Genomic DNA, 14166 nt, shown 5'->3' on the forward strand with positions numbered 1-14166 from the left:
TACCATAGATTTTGATGTGGCTGAACAAGGCACCCTTTAACTGTCTAAAATGCTGCCAGTAGCTTCTCGTGGGTCGGTGGTTCTTTCCTGGGTTTTCCAGGATTCTTCCTCCACCAGTTACACTGGCCGCCATATATGGCCTATCTTGTGCTGAAAAATGGCGTTAAACTCTAGAACAACAACAACAACTGTCTAAAATGGAACCTACCCTAGGTTTAGATGTGGCTGAACAAGGCACCCTTTAACTGTCTAAAATGGAACCTACCATAGGTTTAGATGTGGCTGAATAAGGGCACCCTTTAATTGTCTAAAATGGAACCTACCATAGGTTTAGATGTGGCTAAACAAGGGCACCCTTTAACTGTCTAAAATGGAACCTACCATTTGTTTAGATGTGGCTGAACAAGGGCACCCTTTAACTGTCTAAAATGGAACCTACCATAGGTTTAGATGTGGCTGAACAAGGGCACCCTTTAACTGTCTAAAATGGAACCTACCATAGGTTTAGATGTGGTTGAACAAAGTATCCATTTAGCTGTCTAAAATGGAACCTACCCTAGGTTTAGATGTGGCTGAACAAAGTATCCATTTAACTGTCTAAAATGGAACCTACCATAGGTTTAGATGTGACTGAACAAGGCACCCTTTAACTGTCTGAAATGGAACCTACACTAGGTTTAGATGTGGCTGAACAAGGCACCCTTTAACTGTCTAAAATGGAACCTACCCTAGGTTTAGATGTGGTTGAACAAAGTATCCATTTAACCATTGTCTAAAGCTTGACAGACTCATTCTTTTATACAAGGCCTGCTTCCTAGTTACCTAAGTCTTCCCAGACAGAATCAGTCAAATTCTTGGCTTATCTTTTGTTTTGTAATGATGGCTTAATTTCTGTCATGATGATCCCAATTTTCATTGCTAGGAATGGACTCCAACTCATGGGAAATCATTCTTTTGTTTTGAAATTACTGCCTTGTTGTTCCTTGTTAGGAAGAGCATTTTCAGGACTCCATAAAGGCATTGCAGTGCTACCCAGAACATACTGAGCTGATCAAAAGAGGGAGGTCTTGCTCAATTATCCACCCACTCAATTATTGAGATATTAACTGAGGATCATATGAATTAGTTTACTCATGTTTATTCTTAAGAGTTAAGGGAATTGCCACTTGTATAACTCTGGACCATAACTGTTCCAAGACTGATATTATTCAGGCTGTGGGATGAAGGTCAGGTGCTGTATGCTCCACTTTCTGTCTTTCATCCCAGAGGACTCAGTTTGATCTGTTGGAACCTAGATCAGCAGTTTAACAGTCTAAAGTCCAGGTCACTCACCAACTTCATACATGCTGTAGGTAAGATCTAGATCTGTAAGTTTATCTTTCCCCCATTGTTATTGATGAAATTAAAGAACTGAATGGAGAACATTTTTATGTTAAATTTATAGATAGTCATTTTCTCTTATAGGTATGCTTACTCTCCCCTTCTGGATGCTGCAGATGATGAGGAGGGAGATGAAGCTGTTATGAATGATGCATTTGGTATGTCCTTTTTTATTTTTTATATAAAAATTTGGTGTACATCTTTCTTGTGACGTTGGTATATTTTTCTTGCAAAGGTATGTGTACAAATTTAGCGCTGACATGAATAATTGAAGAATACAATTAGAATAAGTTTTGGCATATATTCAAATAAAAACTGGTATTTGAATGGGGTTATTATTGTTTACCTTGTAATACCTATAACCAGACTCAGCCATTGGTCATGGTGACAATGGTTTGATAGCATTTGTAAAAGAGATATAAAAAAAAGTAAATGAGGTAATGTTGGTTAAGTTTACAAGGGAACAACTTCAGCCTAGTGTAATCACCTCAAATTCAAACTCCCACTCATGTAATCATAATGTATAGTCACATTGCTCACAAAGCAGGAGTTTGCTCTTTAAGATTAGTGTTTGGTAACAGTGTGTTTGGGCTGCAAGGTGAGTGGGTGGGGACAGTGAATATAGGCTTTAAGATGAGTGGTTGGTAACAGTGATTTCGGGCTGCAAGGTGAATGGATGGGGACAGTGAATATAGGCTTTAAGATGAGTGGGTGGGGACAGTAGGTAGGGGCCTTAAGACGTGTCTTTGGCAGTGGTGAGTTTGGTCTAAAACAAAAGTGGTTAGCAACAGTGAGTTTGCATTTGAAGACGAGTGTTTGGGGACTGAGTGTTGGTGAAAGTGAGCTTGGCTTTTATGATCATTGGATGGTGACAGTGAATTTGGGCATTAAGATGAGTGGCTGATGACATCGAGTTTGGGCATTGAGATGAGGGGTTTGGCAACTGTAAGTGGTTGGGGACAGATTTTTTACTTTACGATGGGCAGTTGGTGAAAGTGAATTTGGGCTTTCAGATGAGTGCTTGGGGACAGCGAGTTTGGGCTTTGAGATGGGTTCTTGGGAACTGTGAGTTTGGTATGAGCAAAAATTTAAATGATGTAAAATAAGAATTTTGGATGTTGATATTGTAAAATTTATATAGTTGTAAAAATCTTAGAGGGTTCAACTATAGGACATCTAATGTATCACTGCTAGAACTTCAAATTCTTTAGTTTCTATATATTGAATATTCTGAAATTTATAATTTGTACATTGAATAAAAGGTAAAGTTTTATTGTTTCCACAGGGATGGCAGAAGACGGCATATTTTTTTTTTTTTACTGCTGACCATCCTTACATCAATACATTTTGTCTCCAATCCACTTGAGTGCAATAACACAAAAACTATTTTACTCAGGCCCATATGAAATTTAATATACTTTATTTAATGAGGATAACTGAGATATAATATACTATTCTCCTCTGAGGACCTCATGATGAACAAACTATTATAAATACCCTCCAAAAACAGTAAAGCATGCTAAAATACATTTAGTACAAAAGCACAAAGTGTATATTAAATGCATTGACAGAATAAATTGGAGTGCATGTATTTCAATATTTACAATGAAACTGTCTTTCAAGATAATAGTCGTATGATTTTGTTTTGAACACATTTATTTAGGATCTAACAGTTTTGGGGAGTTCATTCCATAGAATGGCACTAGAGTGAGCAAATTATTTTTTTTAAATATTTGTTTTTGGAAATGATATTTTGCAGTGATCACTTGTAATCGATGTCTGCTTATGTCCTTGATGTTGTTTTTCTGACTTGAAATGAAACAACCATGCAAATATTGTGGACAAAGTTCGGTCTTTGAACATTAATGTGGACTCTTGGTAGGCTAATCTGTATTCAGATTTCAGCCATTTCAGTTTCAGTAATAGAATTCTGGATGGCGTATCAAATAGTAAATGTAGGAGAATTCTCGTTGCCCTTTATGGGTCATTTAAATATTACTATTAGTTGTATTTCCCCAAATTGTGCAGCAGTAAAGAAGATCAATGCATTATCCCCTGTAAAAGATAAATAAATTCTTTAGTTTATGCCGAACAGTTGTGTTTCACTTGCTTGCACCAGTCTAGATTCTTGTCATAAGTAGACGATCTAGTCTGAGTTTTAGACCATACAGTCATTACAAAATTTGTTTATATACATGTATTTGGAACTTTTGGACTTTGTTTTTCTTTTTAAAAGAAAACCTTGTTAACACATTTGAGCAAAGAAGTGCTCAAGAAGCCAAATCAGATTTTGTTTGTTCATTTGCACGTGTTATCAAAATTTCAGTTTTTAAAAAACCTTGTTAGCATGATTTACGGATTTTTCACATTTTTAATACCACGGAGTATATATTAATCCTCATCTGTCCATCTATGCATCTATCCATTCTACAGTCTCTTTAGTGCAACTTGTCCTGCAGGTTTGGAATGATTTTCATACAGTTAGAAAATATCTTGGTCATCCATGGACAAATCCCTTTGCTCCTGAATTTTTTGTTAGAGTTGTTGCCCTTGTAGTCTTTGAGCTTAATGCAGAAGATAATGCAATCTTGTTAGTACAGCTAGTCCCTCAGTTTTTGATGGCTTGTGATGAAATTTGGTAAATACTACAGTCATCATCAGCAGATGCATATATTGACCAATGACTTTGCTTCTACAATTGTTGTTATTCCCATTTTTTGTATTGTACCTAAATGCAGTGTGACACAGTCTCACGACTGCAACACCCTTTAATGCAGTTCTGTATGGATTGTCATGAAACTTGGTATATATTTTGGTTATCATCAATTTAGATTCGAATTACTTTGTTCCCACAATTTTTATAAGAGTTTTTTTTTTGTTGTCTAAATGTGTATGACAGAATCTTCTGAAATCAACTAGTCTAACAGGCTTATTTGGATTGCTGTGAACCAAAGGGTATGTTATTATCATCATGTGAAGAAGATGCACCTAAGTAGCCACTGTGATTCTATGATTTTTGCTTGGGTTGTTGACCTATTTGACTTGGGGCTTGATGAATCTTGTCATATTTGTAGGAATTATTTCCCATTTTTGACTTGCAGCTGGATGCTGTGTATGACAGAATTTGTGAATGGAACCACTCTTGTACTTTTAGTTAATTTGATTATGAGCAAGATTTTGTATATGAATGACTAAGCTTGTTATCCCTCTGGAGATGGAATTTCAACCATATTTTGTATATGAATGACTAAGCTTGTTATCCCTCTGGAGACAGAATTCCAACCATATTTTGTCTATGAATGACTATGCTGGAGACAGAATTCCAACTATATTTTGTATATGAATGACTAAGCTTGTTATCCCTCTGGAAACAGAATTTAAACCATATTTTGTATATGAATGACTAAGCTGGAGGCAGAATTCTAACTATATTTTGTATATGAATGACTAAGCTTGTTATCCCTCTGGAAACAGAATTTCAACCATATTTTGTATATGAATGACTGAGCTTGTTATCCCTCTGGAGACAGAATTCCAACCATATTTTGTCTATAAATGACTAAGCTGGAGACAGAATTCCAACTATATTTTGTATATGAATGACTAAGCTTGTTATCCCTCTGGAGACAGAATTCCAACCTTACTTAGTAAATGAATGACTAAGCTTGTTATCCCTCTGGAGACAGAATTCCAACCATATTTTGTATATGAATGACTAAGCTTGTTATCCCTTGGGAGACGGAATTCCAACCTTATTTTGTATATGAAGAACTAAGCTTGTTATCCCTCTGGAGACGGAATGCCAACCATATTTTGTATATGAATGACTAAGCTTGTTATCCCTCTGGAGATGGAATTCCAACCATCTTTTGCTCTATCTTGATCATTATCCTTATATTTGCATCAGTTTAGACAGATTATAGATCAGCTCTTCTGATTAGCCATGATTGTTACCTCTCTAGATTTAGGAACTATATTTCTCATCAGATTTCTACCAAACTTGTGAAGTGGGTTCATAGCATCAACATCTTGGGTGACATTATGAGCAGATAACTATGCACATGAATTGTTATTTTACATTTTTTGGGGTAATATAGGTAACAAAAATCAACATCAAGTGAAGTGTTTCAGACATTTGAAATAAATTGTATTCTTACAGTACTACATCAGTCTGGTCAGTGAAATCGTCAGCTGTCAAACTATGTAAGCCAGTTCAGCCTCTTGGAACATTGATGAGCAAATTAGATTTTGAGGCCGTTATATATGAAACTGACCTGAATATGATTTGAGACCATTAAGCAATTTTTCAGTTCTTTTTGCTCTACTGGTCATAAACCAAAAGAGTTTTTGGGATGGCCTGTTATCTGTCATCCATCTGTCTGTTAGCACAGGATTGTTATTGCTACACCTAAACTACTTGGAGGACTACAATAAAACGTTACACACACATTCATCCCGAGACCTCGTCAGCTGTAAATGAAAATGGTGCTGCTCAGTCATCCATTATTGCTGTCACTACAGCCATCTGGAAAATTTTGTTGCTACTTCTCCTGAATGGACAGTCCTATCAACATGGGATCTTCACTAAAAGATTTCTTATGATGTCTAGTTGGTCCTAAAGAAAATGGTGCCGATTTTACATCCATTATGTCCACCATGGTAGCTATATTGAAACTCATATGATTGCTTCTTCTGAACAAGTCATATCGATGTGAGGTTTTCAACAGAAGACTTCTTATGATATCTAGTATGTCCCAAATTGAAAAGGGTCCCACTGGGACATCCAATAAGGCCACCATAATTTCCATGTTGAAAACCTTATCGCGGTTCCTTCAGAATGGATGGTTATATAAACTTCGGGTTTCACAAAAATACTTCTTATAATGCCTAGTTTACTTTAGATATAAGTTTTATCAGGTTATAATGATAAAGGAAAATCATTATCATGATATGAAGTTTTTGAGACATTTGACTTACATTGTGTTCCTACAGTACTACTTCATTCTAGTTAATGAAATGGTCAGTGGTGAAGTTATGTAAGTCATTTGAGCCTGCTTAGATATTCCACAATGGCAGCCATTTTGAAAATCTTGTTATTACTACTGCTGAACAAATGTCATATCATCATGCTGTGTTCAACAAAAGACTTCTTATGATATCTGGTTGGTCCTAACTGAAAATGATTCCGCCTGGACATCCAAATTACTGCAATTGCCATGCTGAAAATCTTATATCTATTCCTCCAAAACAGATGGTCATATTAGCATAGGGATGTCACAGAAAGACTTCTTACGATGCCTAGTTGGTCCTCTATGAAAATGGTACTGATATGACATCCAGATACAACCATCTTGAAATCTTTTGTTATAGCTTCTCCACCTGAACAGGAAGTAATATTTCCACCATTAGATTTTCACCAGAAGATGTAGGATGATGAAATTGTCCTGCATTGGCTGTATTGGAAATCTATCACTGCTATACACTATTGGATGGTTATATAAACATGGAGTTTTCACTAAAAGATTTCCCATGATGTCTCCTTGGTAATTAATGAAACTGATGATCTCACATGCAGTATAGTCACTATGGTAGCCATCTTGAAAATCTTACCTCTTCTGTTCCAGAACAGAAAATCATATTGACATGGGGTTTTCACCAGATAACTGATTTGTAATGTTTAATTTGTCCTGACTGGAAATGATGCTGATCTGACCTCTAATACGATTGCCACAATAAACATTTAAAAAATATTGTCACTAATTCTCCTGCATCGGTGGTCATATCACCATGGCATTTTCACTAAGAGTCTTATAATGGTGTCCACTTTGTCCTAAATGAAAACGGTGCTAATTTTACAATTAGTATAGCTGGTACATTGGATATATTGACAGTCTTATTGCTCAGAGATGGCTTCAACACTCACTAGTTAAAAAGAAGAAACATTCTTTTTTAATTCCTGGAAATTCTTTCTGACGGTAGAGCATCAGTCTCTTTGAGGGACTCTTGTTTATTTCAGGACTCTGACTTTCTTTGGTCAGCATAATAGCAGTGAGGGCATACATGTTTTACAAACACAATTTCAAGTTTATTTAAATTTTGTTATATGTTTTAAAAAAGCCTGTCTTAAAGCTTAAAAGATGTATTTTGTAATTAATATTTAGAATAAAATATTTCAATTCTTCTATGTACAGAAGGAATGAAGATGCGAACAAAGTCTCAGGCTAATGGCTCACCAAAGCAAAAGGATGGCAGGAACAGCATAGTAAGCAAACCTTCATGTCTTCCATTTTTTTTACACAGTAATAGTTGTATACACAGTGTAATTTTGAATTAGGATATTTTCTTATCCCGTGTTAGTTTCAGTTATTAATCATTATGTTGTACAAAATCACAAGTTAAAACATCCTGTTATAATCTCACCTCTACTATAATAAAAATGAATATTAATTCCAAGCACTAAATATTTGTATACATCTAAGATATAGATACATGTCATGACAAATTAAATAAGCTCGTAGTTATTTAGCTTGTCCTTTTAGATGATATTCAGTTTCATGAAGTACATACATACACATAAAATTTTCAGCATAGTGCAAAACCCAAACAAATATGGCAATTGTTATATACTACGTTTTTGTTTTTGTTGTTTTATTATATTCTTTACATTACCATCATTTCCCGTCTTTCCAAAACAAGAAAATTGGGTCAGATTCTGACAAAAATAAAAAAAAACTAAAATCAGATTTCTTTTTAAATATGTATGCAAGTCAAGTACAAAAAGTGCTTTGCCTTCCCATGTCAAGTAACTAAGAAAAATTCATTTGTGCCCAAAATTACCAAATGAGGTTTTATTGTGACTACATAAGTTTTGGCACACCACTGTGATTTGACTTTAAGTATCTTTGAGTAGATAACCCTTTCCTTAGCTAATTGGCTATAACTAGTTCACATTTTTTTAAATGGCTACTAAAGACTAGCAACAAACACACCTTTAGAAATGCTTTGTCCATGTACTTATCACCAGATGCAAACCCCTTTAGAATTGCTCTGTCCACATACTTAATCACCAGATTCAAACACCTTTAAAATTGATCTGTCCATGTACTTAATCACCAGATGCAAACACCTTTAGAATTGCTCTGTCCACATACTTAATCACCAGATTCAAACACCTTTAGAATTGCTCTGTCCACATACTTAATCACCAGATGCAAACACCTTTAAAATTGCTGTCCACATACTTAATCACCAGATGCAAACACCTTTAGAATTGGTCTTTCCATGTACTTAATCACCTGATGCAAACACCTTTAGAATTGCTCTGTCCACATACTTAATCACCAGATGCAAACACCTTTAAAATTTCTGTCCACATACTTAATCACCAGATGCAAACACGTTTAGAATTGATCTGTCCATGTACTTAATCACCAGATGCAAACACCTTTAGAATTGCTGTCCACATACTTAATCACCAGATGCAAACACCTTTAAAATTTCTGTCCACATACTTAATCACCAGATGCAAACACCTTTAGAATTGATCTGTCTATGTACTTAATCACCAGATGCAAACACCTTTAGAATTGATCTGTCCACATATTTAATCATCAGATGAAAACACCTTTAGAATTGCTGTCCACATACTTAATCACCAGATGCAAACACCTTTGGAATTGCTTTGTCCATGTACTTAATCACCTGATGCAAACACCTTTAGAATTGCTCTGTCCACATACTTAATCACCAGATGCTAACACCTTTAGAATTGCTCTGTCCACATACTTAATCACCAGATGCAAACACCTTTAAAATTTCTGTCCACATACTTAATCACCCGATGCAAACACATTTAGAATTGATCTGTCCATGTACTTAATCACCAGATGCAAACACCTTTAGAATTGCTGTCCACATACTTAATCACCAGATGCAAACACCTTTAAAATTTCTGTCCACATACTTAATCACCAGATGCAAACACCTTTAGAATTGATCTGTCTATGTACTTAATCACCAGATGCAAACACCTTTAGAATTGATCTGTCCACATACTTAATCATCAGATGAAAACACCTTTAGAATTGCTGTCCACATACTTAATCACCAGATGCAAACACCTTTAGAATTGCTGTATCCACATACTTAATCACCAGATGCAAACACCTTTAGAATTGCTGTCCACATACTTAATCAAATGTTGCAAACACCTTTAGAATTTCTGTCCACATACTTAATCACCCGATGCAAACACATTTAGAATTGATCTGTCCATGTACTTAATCACCAGATGCAAACACCTTTAGAATTGCTCTGTCCACATACTTAATCACCAGATGCAAACATCTTTAGAATTGATCTGTCCATGTACTTAATCACCAGATGCAAACACCTTTAGAATTGCTGTCCACATACTTAATCACCAGATGCAAACACCTTTAGAATTGCTGTATCCACATACTTAATCACCAGATACAAACACCTTTAGAAATGCTGTCCACATACTTAATCACATGTTGCAAACACCTTTAGAATTTCTGTCCACATACTTAATCACCCGATGCAAACACATTTAGAATTGATCTGTCCATGTACTTAATCACCAGATGCAAACACCTTTAGAAGTGCTCTGTCCACATACTTAATCACCAGATGCAAACATCTTTAGAATTGATCTGTCCATGTACTTAATCACCAGATGCAAACACCTTTAGAATTGCTGTCCACATACTTAATCACCAGATGCAAGCACCTTTAGAATTGCTGTCCACATACTTCATCACATGATACAAACACCTTTAGAATTGCTCTGTCCACATACTTAATCACCAGATGCAAACACCTTTAGAATTTCTGTCCACATACTTAATCACCCAATGCAAACACATTTAGAATTGATCTGTCCATGTACCTAATCACCAGATGCAAACACCTTTAGAATTGCTCTGTCCACATACTTTATCACCAGATTCAAACACCTTTAGAATTGCTCTGTCCACATACTTCATCACCAGATGCAAGCACCTTTAGAATTGCTCTATCGACATACTTAATCACCAGATACAAACACCTTTAGAATTTGCTGTCCACATACTTAATCACCAGATGCAAGCACCTTTTGAACTGCTCTATCGACATACTTAATCACCAGATGCAAACACCTTTAAAATTGCTGTCCACATACTTCATCACCAGATGCAAACACCTTTAGAATTGCTCTGTCCATGTACTTAATCACCTGATGCAAACACTTTTAGAATTGCTCTGTCCACATACTTAATCACCAGATGCAAACACCTTTAGAATTGATCTGTCCATGTACTTAATCACCAGATACAAACACCTTTAGAATTGCTCTGTCCACATACTTAATCACCAGATGCAAACACCTTTAGAATTTCTGTCCACATACTTAATCACCCGATGCAAACACATTTAGAATTGATCTGTCCATGTACTTAATCACCAGATGCAAACACCTTTAGAATTGCTCTGTCCACATACTTTATCACCAGATTCAAACACCTTTAGAATTGCTCTGTCCACATACTTTATCACCAGATTCAAACACCTTTAGAATTGCTCTGTCCACATACTTTATCACCAGATTCAAACACCTTTAGAATTGCTCTTTCCACATACTTAATCACCAGATGCAAACACCTTTAGAATTGCTCTGTCCACATACTTTATCACCAGATGCAAACACCTTTAGAATTGCTGTCCACATACTGAATCACCGGATGCAAACACCTTCACAACTGCTCTGTCCACATACTTTTCTGTGAATAGCTGTGAAACAAAAGACACATTATTGTCACCAGAAGATTTTGGAAGAACTGTGCACTTTCTGGCTCCATAGAATAGATGACTATATGCAGTCACTACTTGCCATGAAACTTCAGAAGTACATTCATCACAATATCTAGTTGGTCCTAAATAAACATGTGGTCACCTTTGCAGCCATCTTGAAAATCTTATTATCACTATTACTCCTGGACAGTTTATCATATCACTGTGGAGTTTTCATTAAAGAATTATATCTAGTTGTTCCCAAATGCAAATGCTGCTGATCTGACAGCCAATATTGATCCCATGTTGGCCATCTTGAAAATCTTTTTAAAATTATGCCTCCTTGATGGATGGTCATATTGACATAGAGGTTTTACAAAAAGACTTAATATGAATCCTGTTTGGTCCTTCATGAAAATGGTGCTGATCCGCTTTTCATTAGAGCCACCATGGAAGTCAGCTTGAAAATCTTGTTATTGCTACTCCTCTTGAATAGTTTGTAATATTGACGGGAGGTTTTCGCTCAGATACTTCTTTTGATGTCAAGTTGAGCAGTTCTTAGATGAAAATGGTGCCTCCAGGGCACCCAAGATAGTTAACAGTTGCTATCTTGAAAATCTTATGACTATGCCTTTTGAATGGATGGTCATATCTACATGGTCTTTTCATTAAAAAGACTTGAGATGTCTCTTTGAAACTAAGGGGCCCTGGTGGCTGAGTGGTCCTTGTCACATCTGTCCATGTGTATTTGAATCTTGGGCTGACCAATGTAGATTTGTGAGAAAGCTTGCCAATAGCTTCTCTTGGGTGGTTCTCCCTGGTGTACTCCCAGGTACTCCTCCAACAGAAATATAGGCTGTTATGTATGGCCTATCATGTGGTGAAAGCGTGTTAAATCTCACAAAATTAAAGCAAACCTCTTTGGTACTAAATAAAAATGGTGCCAATTCGACCTTCAGCATGGCTGCCAAATCTTGCTTTTGCTGCTTCTAAATTGATGGTATTAGCTACATGGGGATTTCACCAAAAGACTTTTTATCATGTCTGGTTGGTCTTGTATTGAATTTATGTCAGACTGACATACAAAAATGGCAGGCATGGTGGCCATGCTGTTGTTATAGCTGCTTAACCTAAAGTATCGGTATCGGATTTTCACTAAAAGACATTTTATGATGTCATGATGGTTATCAATGAAAGAGGTGCCAATCAGACAGGAATCTTGTGGACATGTTAACTCAAACATAAGAATATAATTTTGTTACCAAATTTGTGATGTTGAGTTTCTCAGCAATATCGGAGATGGTTTCAGTACTCTGCAGTTAGAGAGGAGAATTTACTTACTTAGGGTTTTTAGAAATTCTTCTCAGCCAGTAGAATGTCAGTCCCATCTAGTTACTTTTTGTTAGACTATATACTCATTTCCATCCTGGAAGGAGATGTGGGATGCATCAGCAGCAGGGATATTGTTATGTGAGGAAATTGTTTATATTTTTCTGTTATATCATGGACTAAAGGAATGTCAGGAAATAAAAATTTAATGCTGACAAAGCACAACTGGTATCTAATTGGTATGGATAATATGCCCCAATAATGTCCAGTTTAAACATGTAAATGATTTGTATTGTTTGTCCAGTTTTGAATCCAATAACATTTACGCTTACAAAGGTTCTGTAATATTTATTCTGAATCAATTACTCTTAAAAGATAAAATATAAACACCTGTATTCTGTTTTGCACATTTTTGACAAATATCTCTTGCTGTTAAGTTATTATATGAAAACTTTAAATAGAATGTTCATCTGTGTACATGGATGTTACCTTTGCTTGTAGGAAGATGACCTGAAGTGGGTAGAAGAAAACATTCCTTCAAGTATAACTGACAAGTAAGTATATTTTCTTTGCCAAACTGATGTAGTCTGGTTTATTGTTATTTGTCCTTTTGAAATGTATAAGGTATGGAGCAGTAATATATCAACAACGTTTCAATTTCTACTAAAAATAGACAGCATATGGAAGTGAACCAGTTTTTAATTCAATTCCACAAATATCTTCAGTATTGGTTGCATTGTCGAGATGTAGATCGGTGCATGATAAAGTTGCATCAACAATAGCCAAGAGGGAGTCAGAGAGCAGGAACTAATGATCCTACTGGTCTCTGTGTTTGTATTTGTGCTGGCACAAACATGCAGGTACAGCACTCAGTAATTCACACCCAGATAACTTGCAAACCCACTTATACTACAATAAAATGTGTGGATCTCGTTTTGATTTCTTAAGTGGGCAACAGCTAAAAAGAAATAGATGATTTCAAAGTAAGACTGTTGTGCCCAGTTATACTGAAGATCCAATATTGGCACATTTTACATGTAAACATTTCTGATTGTATTTTGCCATTAAATTGTATTACATGAGAAATATGAAGCTATCACCAATAAATGTTTATACTGACACAGGACTGCGTAGTTTCTTTTCTAATGACTTGGGAACTGAGAACAAAGTAAAATTAAATTCTAAGCACTTTAAAAAAATCAGTTATTAACTAACTTGGTGGCTGAGCTGTCTTTTACTGCGGACTGAATGGTTGTTTGATGCAGTGACACAAGATATATTTTAAAATGGTTGAGGACTAAATGGTCCATTGATTTAGTGATGCAGACTGTCTTTTACAATGGTTGTAGACATAATGGTCTATTGATTTAGTGACACAAGCTGTCTTTTGCAATGGTTGAGGACAAAATGGTCCATTAATTTAGTGATGCAAACTGTCTTTTACAATGGTTGTAGACTAAATGGTCTATTGATTTAGTGATGCAAACTGTCTTTTACAATGGTTGAGGACTAAATGGTCCATTGATTTAGTGATGCAAACTGTCTTTTACAATGGTTGAGGACTAAATGGTCCATTGATTTAGTGATGCACACTGTCTTTTACAATGGTTGTAGACTAAATGGTCTATTGATTTAGTGATGCAAATTGTCTTTTACAATGGTTGA

The 14166-nt window shown here is 35.8% G+C and overlaps 1 protein-coding gene across 1 annotated transcript in view; it reads left to right on the forward strand.

Moving 5' to 3' along the window:
• Positions 1-14166, forward strand: part of LOC149804475 (Golgi-pH regulating cation channel-like) — a 133100-nt gene that overhangs the window by 106364 nt on the left and 12570 nt on the right. Inside the window, exons 18-20 of the mRNA XM_089940689.1 lie at positions 1465-1538; positions 7572-7642; positions 13003-13055. Of these exons, the coding sequence (XP_089796815.1) occupies positions 1465-1538; positions 7572-7642; positions 13003-13055 (198 nt within the window). The remainder of the gene's footprint in view (positions 1-1464; positions 1539-7571; positions 7643-13002; positions 13056-14166) is intronic.

Source organism: Sinohyriopsis cumingii, chromosome 2 (assembly GCF_028554795.1).
Source record: "Sinohyriopsis cumingii isolate HCF-2022 chromosome 2, ASM2855479v2, whole genome shotgun sequence".
In the NCBI taxonomy this organism is placed as follows: domain Eukaryota; kingdom Metazoa; phylum Mollusca; class Bivalvia; order Unionida; family Unionidae; genus Sinohyriopsis; species Sinohyriopsis cumingii.